The sequence below is a fragment of the Zeugodacus cucurbitae genome, chromosome 3 (assembly GCF_028554725.1).
Source record: "Zeugodacus cucurbitae isolate PBARC_wt_2022May chromosome 3, idZeuCucr1.2, whole genome shotgun sequence".
In the NCBI taxonomy this organism is placed as follows: Eukaryota; Metazoa; Arthropoda; class Insecta; order Diptera; family Tephritidae; genus Zeugodacus; species Zeugodacus cucurbitae.
The window spans coordinates 8,293,418-8,309,233 of record NC_071668.1 but is presented as its reverse complement, the minus strand read 5'-3'; the positions used below and the strand labels follow the sequence as shown (position 1 = coordinate 8,309,233).

General features: G+C 36.4%; 5 protein-coding genes across 5 annotated transcripts; 3 read left to right on the top strand and 2 right to left on the bottom strand.

The window, feature by feature from the left end:
- Nucleotides 1-65: 65 nt before the first annotated feature.
- LOC105215271 (ras-related protein Rab-19) lies at nucleotides 66-1,207 on the top strand. The gene is made up of 3 exons (XM_011189095.3): nucleotides 66-336; nucleotides 438-517; nucleotides 586-1,207. The coding sequence occupies exons 1-3, from the start codon at nucleotides 237-239 to the stop codon at nucleotides 1,039-1,041; spliced, it is 636 nt and encodes a 211-aa protein (XP_011187397.2). The 5' UTR covers nucleotides 66-236; the 3' UTR covers nucleotides 1,042-1,207.
- Nucleotides 1,208-1,692: 485 nt separating this feature from the next.
- On the bottom strand, nucleotides 1,693-2,751 carry LOC105215273 (vesicle transport through interaction with t-SNAREs homolog 1A). The gene is made up of 2 exons (XM_011189096.3): nucleotides 2,535-2,751; nucleotides 1,693-2,473 (listed from the first exon to the last, which is right to left on the bottom strand). The coding sequence occupies exons 1-2, from the start codon at nucleotides 2,623-2,625 to the stop codon at nucleotides 1,875-1,877; spliced, it is 690 nt and encodes a 229-aa protein (XP_011187398.1). The 5' UTR covers nucleotides 2,626-2,751; the 3' UTR covers nucleotides 1,693-1,874.
- Nucleotides 2,752-2,788: 37 nt separating this feature from the next.
- LOC105215270 (uncharacterized) lies at nucleotides 2,789-3,998 on the top strand. The gene is made up of 4 exons (XM_011189094.3): nucleotides 2,789-2,946; nucleotides 3,010-3,306; nucleotides 3,368-3,713; nucleotides 3,777-3,998. Exons 1-4 carry the CDS (start codon nucleotides 2,936-2,938, stop codon nucleotides 3,888-3,890), a joined length of 768 nt encoding a protein of 255 aa, XP_011187396.1. The 5' UTR covers nucleotides 2,789-2,935; the 3' UTR covers nucleotides 3,891-3,998.
- A 49-nt stretch (nucleotides 3,999-4,047) lies between these two features.
- Nucleotides 4,048-10,469, top strand: LOC105215269 (WD repeat-containing protein on Y chromosome). Its single transcript, XM_011189093.3, has 10 exons — nucleotides 4,048-4,773; nucleotides 4,950-5,278; nucleotides 5,353-5,547; nucleotides 5,607-6,319; nucleotides 6,404-6,641; nucleotides 6,725-6,992; nucleotides 7,049-7,247; nucleotides 8,225-8,425; nucleotides 8,509-8,680; nucleotides 10,113-10,469. The coding sequence occupies exons 1-10, from the start codon at nucleotides 4,179-4,181 to the stop codon at nucleotides 10,467-10,469; spliced, it is 3,267 nt and encodes a 1,088-aa protein (XP_011187395.2). The 5' UTR covers nucleotides 4,048-4,178.
- Nucleotides 10,317-15,590, bottom strand: LOC105215268 (rab3 GTPase-activating protein non-catalytic subunit). The gene is made up of 9 exons (XM_011189091.3): nucleotides 15,374-15,590; nucleotides 14,971-15,277; nucleotides 13,988-14,913; nucleotides 13,056-13,920; nucleotides 12,778-12,994; nucleotides 12,586-12,713; nucleotides 11,198-12,332; nucleotides 10,940-11,137; nucleotides 10,317-10,876 (listed from the first exon to the last, which is right to left on the bottom strand). The coding sequence occupies exons 1-9, from the start codon at nucleotides 15,447-15,449 to the stop codon at nucleotides 10,700-10,702; spliced, it is 4,029 nt and encodes a 1,342-aa protein (XP_011187393.2). The 5' UTR covers nucleotides 15,450-15,590; the 3' UTR covers nucleotides 10,317-10,699.
- Between the last annotated feature and the right edge of the window lie 226 nt (nucleotides 15,591-15,816).

Below are 15,816 nucleotides of genomic sequence, written 5' to 3'. Positions count from 1 at the left end.
GGTACAGTATTTTTTATGTATATGCAACTGTTCACACTGATATGAAAATGCAATTGTGAATGAGTCTCTTGAGACGAAAAAGCATCACAGTTTCCTAAACAAGTGGTAGCTTTATGTAGTTAATTGGTAAAAGAAAAATTAATACATTTTCACAGGTGCAGTCACAAAACTACAACTAAGCAAAATTATTATTGTCTGGCTTCTGGCGGAAGCTATAGATAAGAGTTTCGGCTACCATGGCTACGGTACGCATACCTAAACAAAAGGTGATACTTTGCGGCGATTATGGTGTGGGAAAAAGTTCATTATTTCGTCGCTTCACCAACAACACATTTGGTTTGTAGGCATAATTGTATAATACGCTGGAATGAAAAATAAACACTTGTAATTATCTTTGGCACACAAACACAATGATTTTCCAACACTTATAACAACAGTAACAGACACAGATCGCAAATCAACATTGGGTTTGGATCATATAGACCGTGACTACACTGTGGGTGATAAACAAATCAAGGTAAGCCACATATTATTTGTACAAAACCAAAAATACATATGTATTTTGTATACTTCTATGAAAACAAGCTACAATTATGGGACACAGGCGGCATGGAACGTGTTGCATCTGTAACATCGTCTTATTACAAATTCGCTGAAGGTGCCATACTCGTATTCGCCATGGATAATGCCGCCTCATTTCATTCATTGTCACAACACTTATTGGACATTGTCACCTATGCCGAAAATGCAAAAATATTCATTTGTGGCAATAAGAGTGATTTGGCCGAGCGTGAACCACAAGTGAGCGATGCCGAAGTAGAAGCATTTTGCGAACAGTGCCACAGTTTAATTAGTGCTACTTATAAAACATCTTGCAAAACACCGGATGGTGTTGAGGAAATGTTTCGTGATATATCTCGTATACTGGTGGATGCTAATCGCTCTAAAATGGAACTGCAAGCATTGGAACAGCACAGCTTCAAAATTGACTCGGCAGCTGAAGCTGAGACGAGCGAAGAAAATTCACAGTGTATTTGCTAGCAAATGGGGAATGTGGAGTTCGGTTAAAGAGAAGTAAGAACGAACTTCATATAATGGTTAGAAGTGGGTGTTAGAAGTCTTCTGCGCTTCTGTATATTTAGTTATTTATTTATTTATTGGTGTTAAAAATTATTTATATTTTTTATATAAAAACAAAAACAACTTATATGTTACAGTTTGTAATAATTTAAATTTTGTGTCACTTTTCGAAAACTCACAAATTTAAAGACAGTCACAACAACTTGTAATGTCACAACAACTAAACATAACCTGCATTTAATATTAGCTTATATTTTTGTTGTAATCCGTCCAACATTCTTTGGATTTTCAACTTTTGGAAGAAACTTTTAACATCTGGGAAGTTTGACGGAATAGTATCGAATACCAAGCGTAAAAGAAATGAAATGCTTGCCTAATTGGATTGACTGAGGATAAGAAAACTATTTTTTTTTATACAAAAGTATAATTAATTAATTATATGCGAATATTATTAACAGAATAATACTTGGACTGGGTTCTTGTGAAATATGGAACCTAGTCTAACCCAAATACTCATAAGAATAGAAACTAAATGTAGTCACAGCTTAATTTTGAAATCAATAAAAAAACGTAATAAAGATATCTTATAACAACATTGAAATATTTTAATTATTTAATTTAAAGCTTTACTATTTTCCGTTCACTCTTTCAGCATACTTTTTACACTTCAAGTAGTTACAAATTATGTTAAACCGAGAGGAATGTATAACAAAGAAATCGAATATATAAATAAATACATATAATATTGTCTAAAGTAAAAACAATTAACAACTATAATTATTGTCTTAGAAATCTTACTTTGCTGTAGGAGCACTTGATGAAAATGTCAAGTAAAGACTCACACCTACAGCGACCACAAAACACACACCAACTACATATAATACAGCCTTCTCTCGCAAAGCGCGTAACATCATGGTGTTCAGTGTTCTTGAAGCACGTCCCAAATCCGCATTAGTTTCCCGCAAACGTGAACGTGCACCCTGCAAAACTTCACGTTGATGACTTAAATCATTAAGTACATGTGCACCCAAAGCTTCTGTTTCTAACGCCACACGATATCCGTCAGCTAAACGATTGCCCGTGCGTTCTATACGTTCCGAATTTTCTAATAAATGTTGCCGCTGATCATTGCCTATGGATACATCATCGTAATAGTCACAGTCGCCACCACCCATCTCTAAAACCGTCATATGTTGTTTCTGCTGCGCTTCTTTAGCATTACGATAATCATTTTGTAGCCTTTTCAATTCGACTTGTGCGCAACTGACTTTATTTTGGAAACTTGGGCGTAATGCTGCGTCTATATCGCGTATTTCTAAAGTCATTTGTTCTAACAGTTCATGCGCTTCAGCAAGACTTCCATCTATTTTGGAACTCAGATCGCGTCTTTCCGCTGTAAGGAATATGTAAACGTAATAAATTTACGTTTTAGAATGCATTTACACTATGCTCACCTCCTTTCAACTGTTTTAGTTGTGCAATTTCAGATGTGATTTCCGCGATTAACACCGCATATTGCTGTTCATACTGTTCAAGTAAAATCATTTTGTATTTTATGCTATTTTGATGCTACAATATGTATACGAGTTTAATGCACCAAAAAATTTCACTTAAATATGTATATTGAATGAAAATTATAACAATTAAAAACAGCTGTTCAAATTGTGACTTATTCACTATAGAAATCAACATTTCAAAACTATTGTGAATAGCATTAAAGTCATTGGTTTCTGTCAAAAGTCTCTGTTATTTGTTCTTTTTTTCGCTTCTACTTTTGCCACACGTGTTTACAAAATTTGTGCACTGCGTATTTTGTATATTCAACCAGTAAATACTTTTTATTTAATACATTAAAATGTCGGACAAGTAAGTGCATGCGTGTTGTGTTTTGAAATATATATTTATTTTGCTATTTCCTTTCATTTGCAGATATGCAGTGCCTAATAAGCTGCCAGGCAAAACTGTGTCTATATTGGCGCAGCGTAAACGCCGCATACTCCAAGACAAAGCTACCTTGGAACAGAAGAAAGCTTTGAAAACTAAGAGAGTTGCAGGAGCGAAAAGACATCACAAATTCCGACGCCCAGAATCGTTTGTGATGAATTTTATTAAAGCAGAGCGTACAGCAAAACGTATCAAGCAAACAATACGCCGAGGCAACATAGTGGATTTCAAAGAACCACAGAAGACAAATGAAAAATTGCTGTTGGTTATGAGACACGCTGGGTAATTTAAAAGATAATCTCTATATTATAGCAGAGTTTCACTAATATATTTTCGTTTACAGCAAAAAGGTTTTCGATGACACCACAAATAAAATTTTAAATACATTGCAACTGTCTACACGTCACTATGCTGTATTTCTGCGGAATGATAAGGAAACCCAAGTGTTGCTTAAAGTTATAGAACCTTTCGTAGTCTATGGTTATCCATCACTAAACACAATACGTGAATTGCTATTTAAAAGAGGTTTTGCGCGTATCGATGGCAAAAAGACACCTATACAATCTAACGCTCTGATAGAGCAACATCTTGGCGACAAAGGCATAATTTGTTTGGAAGATATCATACACGAAATTTACACAGTAGGCCCCAACTTCGATGCTGTAAAAGCCTTTCTGAACAGTTTTTTGGTGAGCATATTACAAAAAATGAATTTGCATTAGTAAAAATATTAACGACATCGTTTATAACAGCTTTCTAGTCCACGCGATGGTTGGAAAAACAAAGTTTCCGTGTCATTTAAACGAGGCGGCGAGTATGGCGATCGAGGTGAAGCGATAAATGAACTAATAATGCGTTGCCTGTAAATGGCTTATTATAGTTAAGTAGTTGCATAAAAATGTTTATTTTACTATTGAAAAATAAAATTTTAGCTTAAGATGAGTGAATAACAAAAAATTGTGTATTTATTATTTTAAAATTTAAAAATTTACTGTGCTCACAAAGAAAACGACTCAAGTAGTGATTGGAGTGGTAATAGAAATTTATTTCATAAAAATCATTTGAATATATTTCATTCTGTGCCGCATTGAAAATTTTTATCGGAACACAAACAAAGCAATTACAAAAAAAGAGGAGATAAATATATTTTCGTAATGTCTAGCAAAAATGACTCGCTCGTCGATGAAGATATCGACTACCAAACCGTTTCGACTGGTCATTCCATTAGTATTGAACGTCCAGAGCGTCTACATGAATGGCTCAAAGCGGAGGATATCGAATATATACGCCACAAATTCATTTCACATCCATTGCAAAAGCTCAACCTCAAAGAACTACGCGAAGTTTTTGACAATCTCAATATAAAATTCACGGATATTGAATATAATCGCCTCTTCCTTAAAATCAATCAGAATCGTGATTTTTTGTGTGATTGGAACGAGCTGATATCTTATTTGATATTTGGTTTTCAAGAAGACGATCCGAGCACACAAAAAGAGGCGCTCATATTGCCAATATCAACAGCGCCTGTTGTCAAAAAGTCAGAGCATCGTTCACCAATTTGCTCCATAAGTTTATTGCGTGTACGGGGAGATGAAGTTGAGGAGGAAGAACTGAACAATCAATTAAATGGTGCGCTGGAAGATTCGCCTGAGGCATGTGGCATGTGGATAACAGCCAGTCGAGAGGGACAAATACGTTTTTGGTCCAATACGCTTGAACCGTTACGCACAGGTGTCTCCAAGAGTAGTAAGTTATCGAAGATTGTTGAAATTACTGATCAAATATGGTGTTTTCTTGAGGCAACATATAAACGGGTGGGAGTAATCGTTTAGCCAAACGATGCTTTATGCAGTATTTTGCATACATTAAAAAAATTAAGCAAATAATCGAAATATTAAATTTGTTGTTTTACAAAATTCAAGTCAATCTCAAAATGGCTACATGGATACTGCAAGTACAAGCACTATCCGACGTTAGTATTGTTTGCACTGCCTCCACTGAACGCGAACTACGTTTTCACGAGACCGTAGCCTCGACATTTACGCTACGCATTGTGATACGGAGTTTACCATTTGCCGTCTGCTGCATGTCGTACAGTTTCCATCCGAAGGGGAAGACCAATTCGCGTTTGGTACTCGGTGATTTCGGTGGAAATGTAAGAATTTTGGAATTCACACCATTTCTACGTGGACCATTTCAAAGTAAACCCGGTGCCGCACTCGTAGAGCTCTTCTGGTCCGATGTGCTTAAGGCAAGTTCCGTTGCTGAACACATATCAATGTATATTCATAACTGAGTATTGCATCATTCGTTTTGCAAATATAGGGTAAACTGCCTTTAATGAGTGTACGTGAATATCCAAATATACACAGCGAGCTTATACAGCACCTTTTCTTTTCGATCCGCCTGAATTCGCTTTTCGTGGCTGCAGAATATCGCAATGCGAAGAAGTATCGCGCACGCTGTCCTGGTTTAATTATAGCTTACGGTGAAGACAAAATATATTTCCGCATACCAATGGTTAGTAACTGTTAATAACTTTACATTATTGTATGTTAATCGTTTCGTATCTCATTCAGGGCGTTTCGACATTCTTTGTCGCTGAGAAAAATAATATCGTCGTCACTGGTGGACCCGATACGTTTGTGCGTGTCTGGGATGTCTACATTTCAAGTAAGCCATCTGGTATACTGACTGGTCATAATGGCGGTATAGTCTACATCTTCGTGCAATCGGAGGAGAAAAAAATTTACAGCGTCGATTATCATAAAATTATAAAAATCTGGCACATGACTGAGTACACACTGCTGCAGACATTTGGCGATTTAGTGCGTATTTTGTCATCCGAAACAGATTTGAGTTATTTGTATCATCCGTTGTCACGTGATCTGTTGGTTGGTGGTCGCAAGCTAATCAGCATAAAATGTTGCGCACGCATACGGGTTGATCTGACCGATGGCAATACACATGCAGCCCCCGTCTCAGTCGTGCTCTACAATGGTCTATTTCGCAATGTGGTCACTTGTGGCTTAGATAGTTATATAATAGTTTGGGATCCCTGGACCGGACGTCGTAAAATTATTATGAAGAGCTGTCACACAAAAATGGAATATGGTGAAACAATTGATATTGAAATAACGGCCGCATGTTTTGATCCTTTGGAGCAATTTCTATTGACTGGAGCACGTGATGGTTCGTTGAAAATATGGAATTATAATAATGCAGTCTGTATGCGGAATATGAGCATAAAACCAGAGCATGAAGTGACGGCTGTAATTTGGGTCGTTGAGAGGTGTGTAAATAACGGTGAATTTTTTAAAATTTATTATTTGTATGTGACATATCTTCATTAAAATTATATTATTTTATACAATAGGATATTAGCAGTTGGTTGGGATCAACAAGTTACGGAATTCAATGACGTTGAAGGTCGTGAATATGGTGATCCAAAGAAATGGACCAAATTCCATAACGACGATATCACTTGTGCCGACGTAAAGTTGGGTGAAGGTGTCGTAACTGCCACTTACTCTGGCGAGTTAATATTTTGGAAACTTGAAACCGGTCAGCCATATCGTCGCTATAGTGTAGCTGATCCAGCGCGTTTCATTGAGGTACAACGCTTGTTGCTTTCTTGATTATGAATACTGTTTTCTTGATACTAAAAGCAATTCTCTTTTGCACAATTCATTACTAGCTGAAGCACAGAGATTCCGAGGGCGATGGCTCTGGCAGACGTGCCTCACAGCATTTAAGCATTTCACGTTATGTGCGTAAATCCATTTCGGATGGCATATTTCGGTTGGAGACGCAAATGAACAAAAAACCCACTTCATTTGATCGCACCTTTTCGGACGCTGATGATCGTGATGATTTGGCCTATGCAGTATCGTTGCGTTCCACCAGACCCATATCCGTGCAGGCTGTACTCTTTCTACAGACACGTCCAATGACAAAGGAGCATGGTAGGTTTACGTATGCAAAACGGCAACACCGTTAATAACCGTAAATGTATTTGTAGGCAGCGTTTTCGTCGCTCTCGACACGGGCGTAATTCAGGTGTATTCACACCATCAGCGCGGCGGTTATCTCAAAGAGTTCAATTCCAGTCATCGCACTGGTGACTGTGTGCTAACTATGGCAACGGATCGGAAGAATCGTTATCTCTTTACGGGCACAGCGTTTGGTTATATTAAGATTTGGCATGTCGTCAACTTTTGGTAAGCGTACGGATCACTTTTACTTCACGGTTAACTTTATTAAATGTTTGTGTGCCATCACTTACTCTTTAGAGTCACGAGTCAGATTATTTAGACATATTGTCACCATCTTATTTATTTATTTTTGTAAAAAAATTATTTTAACTTTTTTTTGTAAATCACTTTTTTTATAAAAATCATCAGTGAAGATTAAAGTACGGAACATCTTTACGCAGGATATTAATCGAGAAAAACCGAACAAGGCTGGGAAAATCTGGGGTTTGTGAAATTTTTTATAGGAAAGGAGCTAGGCATGAAATTATTACCAAAAATTATTATCAAGAAAATTTTTTTTTAACTTATGTTTTTTTTTATAATTTTTGGCTTCATTAAATAATCTTTGAACTTGCTTTCTACCCAAATTGAAAGAAAAAATCCATTTATGAAAATATTCATTATTTTCCGTATACCACAACTGCTTGAGGAAATTTCGTGGGAGTCAGTGAGACAAGCTATCTCAATAAGCGAATGTAGGTTACAAGTTTTACATACAACAATACATAATCAAGAATATTCATAAAGTAAATTGCATATCATTTGGTAAACTTTGGTTTGCGTGTTTAATTTAACAAGAAGTTAGTTCCACTCTGAAGGAATTTAGTAAATGGCAAACGAGCGTACCAGTAAATAAATGTAATATTCAAATTTATTCCTTGAAACATACATATGTATATATGTACGTGCATACAAGCCATAGTTTTACAATCATGTCAAAATGTAAGACACTTGTAAACAACTGTTGACGTTTTTACGACTTTTGTGGTTTATGATTTGGTTATTATAAATATGTATGTATTTACATTTGAATTGTGACTTGTCGCATGTGGCATGCCACATAAATTAGCGATACCTGTTGCATCACCCACATACCAAATAAGAAACTTTCAATATTCTTACTAAGTAATTTACTATTTATTGCATGACTTGCGTTATGCCAGCATACCGGAGAGCGAGAAGCAGCACGTTTGTATGCCACTACTGCGCTTGCAATTTATATTTTTGCGCAAGGAACGCTTTTTGACACGCTCCAAGCGTATAGTTAGAAATCAACCCGAGCCGGTGCTATTGAGTTCATATAAAGCGCACATGAAAGCGGTCAATTCGATAGTCTATATAAATACGCCGAAAATATTGTTAACGTAAGTTTTGTTTGTACAATTTCTATTTTTCACTTTGTAGTTGACTAATTCACTATTTTAATTTAAATTTTTTTCGTTAACAGCGGCAGTCACGATTGTTCTTGTCGCCTTTGGTCTCTAGGTGGTCGCTATTTGGGTACTTTGGGTACACCTTTACCCTGGCTCAAGTTGACACCGTTTGAGTCTGTGGAGGAGGATCAACGTTATCGCATGCCGCCCGATATTAAGAAAGTGGCAAGCTCCACAACAATGAAGGTAATTATTTTAATTAAAAAAACATTGTTTTTTTTTAAGTTATGGGTTAAAAATTAAAAAGTTATGCTACAGGCAAAGCTTTAAATAAATGTATAAATAAGCATATAACCTTTTTTTATAAAATAAGTGCATCCTTTCATTACTAAGGAAATTAAATAATCATTTTATAAACTAAAGTTATAAAAATCAGTTAGTTAACCGTTATGCATTTCAATTTCTATGAAACTTCAAACATAGTAGTAGTAGTATAATTTTCCATTACATATGGTAAACGTGAATGAAAGTAAGTGTTTCTGTCTTGTTACTCTAAATAAGGGTCATATTCTAATTGTTTCATTAATTTCATGGTGCTTTGTGATAAAAAAATATACAAAAGCAATATTTCGTAAAAATAATTATAAGAATATATACATTTTGAAAGCACTTACCTACTTCAATTAATCCATTTTCAACTGTGAGCCATAAACTTTGCTTATATTTGATACAGAATTATATATATTTATATGTTATATTTAATATAACAATTAAAACCACTTAGATTTTCTTGAAACACTACACTCACTTGCACTAATTCAAAGCCACCTTCTGGCAGCTACACCCATGAATAGACATGCATACACATGTATGCTTATTTGCTTATTAGAATTGCATGGCTTGCATTTACTTATGCATATATTTTCCATAGCAACTTTATATTAACAAATATACACTAAACACATTCTAATTACACAAATATTTCATTTTTACTTTCATTTTAACTAAACTTCTCACTTTGATCTTGATATTTGACAATAACTTTTGCTTTTGTACATGCATTTCAACTGCTAGCACTAGCCACGGGCTATTAACTGACGCAACGTTACAAATTGACTTGCTTGCTTATACACTTTCTTCTTTGATAATATTTAAACATTTATTAAGCACTTTAAACACTTTTTATTTAATTTCACGAGAGAAATTACATCTTTTTCACAACAATTGAAAAATTCTTATTTTTCTCGTACGATTGCGGACAAACACACACCAATACTGGCGCTTTATTTGACATTTGCTAAATGCCGTTATGTTGCGGAAACGCAAGCAACTACAGGGTGGTGTTTATGAATGCTGCCTAAGAATAGAAGGTTAGGCAATAATTTTTTAGGTTTTGTAACGTAGGAAGAGCTGGGAAACGGAAAATATGAAAATATTTCTGCTTCGTCTGTCAATTCAAAACAGTTTTGAAGCCTTAGTGATGTGATAAATATATGAGGGACGCACTGAAAATTGAAAATAAAGGAGTGATCAAAATAATTAACAAATTAATAAAAAAATAATCATGTAAAAAACAAAAACATACTAAATTTCGCTGCAATCTAAGTTTATAACTATTATATACACATACTCGTAATAACTCGCAAACTGCCTTCAATTGCCATTTTATCATTCAAAGGTAATCACGGGCATACAAGAGGACAGACGCCCAGTGCCCTTCGATCCAAAAGCGGTTGATGATGAAGAAGCTGTCGAAGCGGAGGCCACTGCGCGTATGTATGGCAAGCCGTTGAAGGAACCGATACTGGGCAAATACTTTAATTTGCCCGGCAAAAGCGCTACAGAGCAACGCATCGATTTGGATACATCACTATCGTATATACCGGTATTTACACATTTGAAAATACACGAAGCCAATGATATTGAACGTCCACCCACACCGCCGGCAATACGGCGCATTAACAATGAAGACTATATGGAATTCTACGATCCAAATAAGAAGGATCGGCCAGGACAAAGGAAGCGTGACTCTTGAGCATTGTGTTTATGTGTGTGGAGTGTATCAAAAAGCATGCTTTATGAAAATTTTGGTAACATTTTAAACGACTTTGTTAATCTATTTTTGTGATTTTTTTATAAAATAAAAAAAGAAGAATTTAACTATCATAATTACATGTCATACCACACAAACGTATATATCTTAATATCTACTTATTTAAATAACGAAATAATTGTGCATTATTCATATACTTAGGATGTACTTAACTAATCTTGCAATATAGAACACGCGTCAAACATTTGACCGGCAATATGTACATATTTAGTTGGCTCCTTCTGTGAGAGTAAATCGAAGCAATGCGTCACCAATTTCGATAGATCAACTATATTTATTTCGTTTGCTTCGGAGGCAGTTATTTGCACTGTACCGCCGGGTGAATCACGCTAATAATATTTCGGAGAATTTAAGATTAAAGCATGAAGCTATACAATTTTGATTGTACTTACCAGTCTATCGAGGTAATGTAGTAGCTGTTGACCCACCGAAGCTATTTTCAAGTAGGCATCACGTGATCTGCTTGCAATTAAATTCAAACGCTTACCAGCCACTTCAAGTAGCAGACGTGCAACATGTTCATCGTCCCGTAGCTGTTTCAGCAGCTCCTCACCTTGAGCATCGTAAGAATGAGCGTACATTTCCACAGCCTAGAATGCATAAAATAAGTAGTATTTTTGTATTATTTTTTATTTTTGATTTTAACTTACTTGCTGCCGTATAAGCGCTGTCTTCTTCAACTTCCAACGTTCGGCCAAGTCCATAATCTTCGCCATGAACTCCATGTGCTCTTGTGTGTACAAATCTTGCAGATCTTCGCGTATCAAATCCATTGAGGCAATAATGGCCTTGCATAGAAAATGCTCACGTTGTTGTTGCAGCACTAAATCAGGTTCTGGCAGTTCATAGGACAATTCCTTGTTGATATCACTGAAGAGTGCCTTATTTGCCATGGCATCGAAAACGTTTGTAATCGGTTTAGGTATTTTCAACTGCAATGAGGCAATCAAATGCAAGACGGCGCAGAGCTCGAAATGCAGCTGCAGTAATTCGTCAATGGCATTGTGTTGTTGCAATGCAAGATACTGTAAGGGCAGCGGGCCCTCGGTTAACGATTCCTCGAACTTCAATTCACGACTGCAATGATCCAACGATGTCATGAAATGTTCTAAAAATTGTAAACACAATTCTAGGAAGTTGGGCACCAGCGCTGCAGACATTTCAATGTCCTGTTGGCACATTTTATCTTTCGGCAGGCGTCCAGCCTTTTGTATAAGCTTCATAGTCGATTGCAGCGGATACTTCAAGGTGGCATTCCAAAGCATACAACAGATACCATGCTTGAGCGCGTAATCTTCCGGTTTGAATTGCTGCATGCAAGCGAGCGATGCACGCATATACTCCAAGCGGGGCAGGTTTTTGCTCCAATGCACCATATACTGCCACGACATGAGACTGAGTAGCATGCCCGATTCCAAACTGAAAGGAAAGTGTTCGCGTAAGAGCAGTAGCTTCTTAAGCACTGGATCAACTGCGGCATCTGCAGCATCTTGACTGCTGGCTAGCTTTTGATCACCACAATCGCCTTCTGTTGGTGTTGCAACTTCAGTTTCCTCAGTCACTTCTGTGTTTGTCGGTGTCTCACAGATTTCCTGTGCGCTATTTTCTACAACTTTTGACTCGCTTGCCACAACACACATTGGATGTATACGCGAATTAATTAACCATTTGGCAGTTAGATCAGTGACGATACCTTTGCCACCATTGACAATGAATTTCAAGCTGCAATCTGGCGGTTCATATGGCAGTTCGGGCATAACGGGTGCGCTGCTTTCAATTGAATGCCTGTGGGAAAGGAAAGTAATTTAGTTATTTTTCAAAATATATAATAAAAATAATAAAAAAAAAATTAAAAAAAAATATATATAAAAAAAATATATAAAAAAATAAAAAACAAAAAAAACACAAATAAAAATATATAGAGAAAATAATAAAAATAAAAAACAAAAAAAAATATAAAAAGAAAAAACAATAAATATATAAAACAAAAAATAAAAAACAAAAATTAAAAAAATAAATATAAACAAAGTTCGCTTACTCCACCGTGGCGCCCAGTATTGAGATGTCTTCCAGTTTTCCTATGAATAAGCCCCACTGTGCTTGATCATGTGAGATTTGCTCCCATTTATCTTCCTCCTCTGTCTGTGAACCTTCGTCACAGGAACCCTAAGTATTTAAAAAAAAATAATTGGATATTATATTGAAGTTGTATAAATGCTATTTAGCGTACCTCTCTATATCCACGGCGTAATTTGGCTGCAACGGACTTACAAACGATTGCCGCTAGCAAACCAAATGATTTGGGACATTCTAAAAGTATTTCTCGTATATCCTGCCACCATTGCGAAATCTCATTATAAGCGTAGTCGTTAACTCGATCGCCAGCAACTTCGCAAATCGCTTTTATCATGGCTGCCAAACGTGACATATCCGCAATAACTTCATCACTGTGAAACAGAAACAAAATGGTTTGGAATTCTTTAATACGCATTATTTAATTTAGATTACCAATTTTGGTAGCTGAAGGGTTTATCCATCCAAAAGTTTAGCGCCAATATCAACACCTCTTCGGCTGGTAACTTCGCTTTAACAATTGCTGCCTTCAGCTCTTCGAAGCATAGACCTTTTTCAAAGAATTCTCTAAACAGTTGCCCACTGATATAACCAAAACTATCGATTTTTTCACGTAATAACGTTAGTTTATCACTAACATCCACTTTAAATATGCTTAAAAAGTCAACAAAATCGCCATCTTCTTGACATCGCTCCTGGAATGTGACTTTCCCGCTGAGTTGTGTACTATTTTTGCTGTCATTGGGGCTCGGTTGTGCACATTTGTCGCCGAGCAACAATATAATCTGGTTGATAGTCACCAAATCGCAGTCGTCCAATTCCAGGTAATCATCGAATTCGACTTCAGTAGGTCGCTTTATGGTTAAATAGAACTCGGTAAGGCGTCGGTAGTTCTCAACTATAACCTTAAAATTTTCATGCTCCGCACTCATTTCACTTTCGGCGTCCTCAAGAGTTTCCGACTGCAGTGAATCTGCAAATGCGCTTACAATTTTATGAAATATTTGCGGTTTCAATTGCTTATTCTTCTTCAACATGTCCAAACATTGTTGACGTACTTCAATCGTTTGAAAATCAGCTGCAATTTTAACAATTTCCTCGATGTTGGCAGGACTATCCAAATTACGTAAGAGATTCTTTAGACGTCGGAACAAATGTATGTCACGTGATGTTTTCGAGTTTATTTCGCTTAGTGCGAAATGAAAGGGTATCACCACCTCTTTCACACTGGCATCGCTGGGGTCGAGGAATAGGCAATAATTCGGTGTAGATGATTTTACTTTAGTACCGGGTGTTACACCTAAAATGAAATTCATAAAAATAATAAATACATAATTTAATTTATTATAAATAGTTATAATACGCACCCATCAGCCCGTGAGTATTGTAAGCTAATTGTCCACTCTTGGTGACCGTGAAAGCCGCCACACGCGGCCCATTTTGTAATGCCCATATCTCCAGACAACCCAAACGTGGTGCATAAATAACTAAGAAAAGCGCTTTACGATGTTCCGTTTTTACGCCTTTCAATGAACGTTCTTTAACCGGTACAAAGGCACATTGCGCATCACGATATCCCTTCCAAACACGCAACAATACACCGCGCTGCAGATCGACCAGCACAACACGATCTAAGTTATCGGTTACGGCGGCAAGCTGTCCGTTTGGCGCAAGCGCAATTGTATAACCATCGCGTTTGCCATCATAAAATTTAGAACGAGTACGCATCAACGACTCTTGCGCAGGTGTGGCTGCCGCGTCATTTGACTTCTCTGGCTGGCCAAATAGTTTACCCCAAACACTACGATATGTTAAGTCTATGACACCTCTTGCTACTTCACCTAATGTTGTGGTGCGATAACCTTCCTCTGCATAGTAAAAACCGATATAAGGTTCAGCACCCACGCCGACCACCATCGAATGTTGTACAGGTGATGTATTTATTTTGGCATAGCAGCCAATACCAACAGCCTGCTCGATGATATGATCATACATGGTAACATAACGTGAACCTGTGAGTGCGGCATCGTTGATAATTGCGCCGTTTTTGCTAGAAAATTTAAATTTTTGAAACTGCAGCAAGTCGGCTGCGGGCAGTCCTGACATGTCACTTGCCGCATTACGACCATAAGTGCGATTAAAATTAAAGCGCAAATTAACTAATAGCGGAAACACTTCGGCACCTTTAATAATGCACATACACTCATCGTATGTAATATATACAAAAGAATCAGCTTCGGAATGTCGTGGCGGACTATAAGCTTTAATGCAGAGCACAGGATCATCATGATAACTGCAAAACAAACGTACTTAAAGTATTATTTAAACATTTCAAGATTTTTCTATATACCTTTGTGAAAATATTTTTATGCCAGCGTCGGTGTAAAATAACACCATGCCTGAGTTAAGTCCAATTGCAATACAAGTCCATTCGGCACCAGCGCTAACTCCCTTACCATATATAGGCAGGCACAGTAATGATGTAATAATTTGATTGGGATCGTCGAGCTCACCACACCAACTCAGCACATAAGTACTAACTTGACTTTTGTTATCCCATTGGGATGAGAGTAATGCCAATTTTTCACCCTGCCCCAAAGCGATGAGCTCACCCGTGGGTGAAATTGAGAAATTCACTGCATTTAGCCAATTTTCGTCTGAAAATGTTATTGCAGATATTTGATATGTTAAAAATATATTTATTTTAATTTATTGATATTTGTTTGGGAATTCGATAACGAGTAGAATCTTACCATGACTCAAACCAAAGTATTCTTGTACTTTGTGAAAATCACGGATTTCTCCAAACGTTTTCACTTCACATGACATATTCGAAGTTACACAGCATAAACTTTAGATTTACAAAAAAAAAATTATTTTTAAAATAACAAAGAGATGATAAATATACAATAAATTGTTGAAGTAATGACGTTATATCTTTGTATCTTCCTTATTTTGTTTTCAATTCACAGCTGATTGTGTTTGACACATTTTACAGAGTTGTTAATGTTCATCCAAAATGCAGGGTAACACATATTAAAAAAAGATGTGGACAACTTTTTATTTGCTATAACGCCGATCCACAAAAAAATAGCTTTATCCAATAAAGATAACGTGTGAAATAAAGTTGTTCGATTAAATCTTTAAAGTATTTTTTTAGGTTTAAAAAAAACGGTTTCGTAATTTTTAAATAACT

Coding starts and splice junctions, on each gene's coding strand:
- LOC105215268 (XM_011189091.3), bottom strand. CDS start 15,449: ATGTCATGTGAAGTGAAAACGTTTGGAGAAATCCGTGATTTTCACAAA. Junction 15,278..15,373: donor ATACTTTGGTTTGAGTCATG/GTAAGATTCTAC, acceptor TAACATTTTCAG/ACGAAAATTGGCTAAATGCA. Junction 10,877..10,939: donor TACATTACCTCGATAGACTG/GTAAGTACAATC, acceptor AAATATTATTAG/CGTGATTCACCCGGCGGTAC.
- LOC105215273 (XM_011189096.3), bottom strand. CDS start 2,625: ATGATTTTACTTGAACAGTATGAACAGCAATATGCGGTGTTAATCGCG. Junction 2,474..2,534: donor ACTAAAACAGTTGAAAGGAG/GTGAGCATAGTG, acceptor TATTCCTTACAG/CGGAAAGACGCGATCTGAGT.
- LOC105215270 (XM_011189094.3), top strand. Junction 3,307..3,367: donor TTGGTTATGAGACACGCTGG/GTAATTTAAAAG, acceptor TTTCGTTTACAG/CAAAAAGGTTTTCGATGACA. Junction 3,714..3,776: donor CCTTTCTGAACAGTTTTTTG/GTGAGCATATTA, acceptor CGTTTATAACAG/CTTTCTAGTCCACGCGATGG.
- LOC105215271 (XM_011189095.3), top strand. CDS start 237: ATGGCTACGGTACGCATACCTAAACAAAAGGTGATACTTTGCGGCGAT. Junction 337..437: donor CTTCACCAACAACACATTTG/GTTTGTAGGCAT, acceptor TTATAACAACAG/TAACAGACACAGATCGCAAA. Junction 518..585: donor TGGGTGATAAACAAATCAAG/GTAAGCCACATA, acceptor TATGAAAACAAG/CTACAATTATGGGACACAGG.
- LOC105215269 (XM_011189093.3), top strand. CDS start 4,179: ATGTCTAGCAAAAATGACTCGCTCGTCGATGAAGATATCGACTACCAA. Junction 4,774..4,949: donor CACAGGTGTCTCCAAGAGTA/GTAAGTTATCGA, acceptor ACAAAATTCAAG/TCAATCTCAAAATGGCTACA. Junction 6,642..6,724: donor ATCCAGCGCGTTTCATTGAG/GTACAACGCTTG, acceptor ATTCATTACTAG/CTGAAGCACAGAGATTCCGA.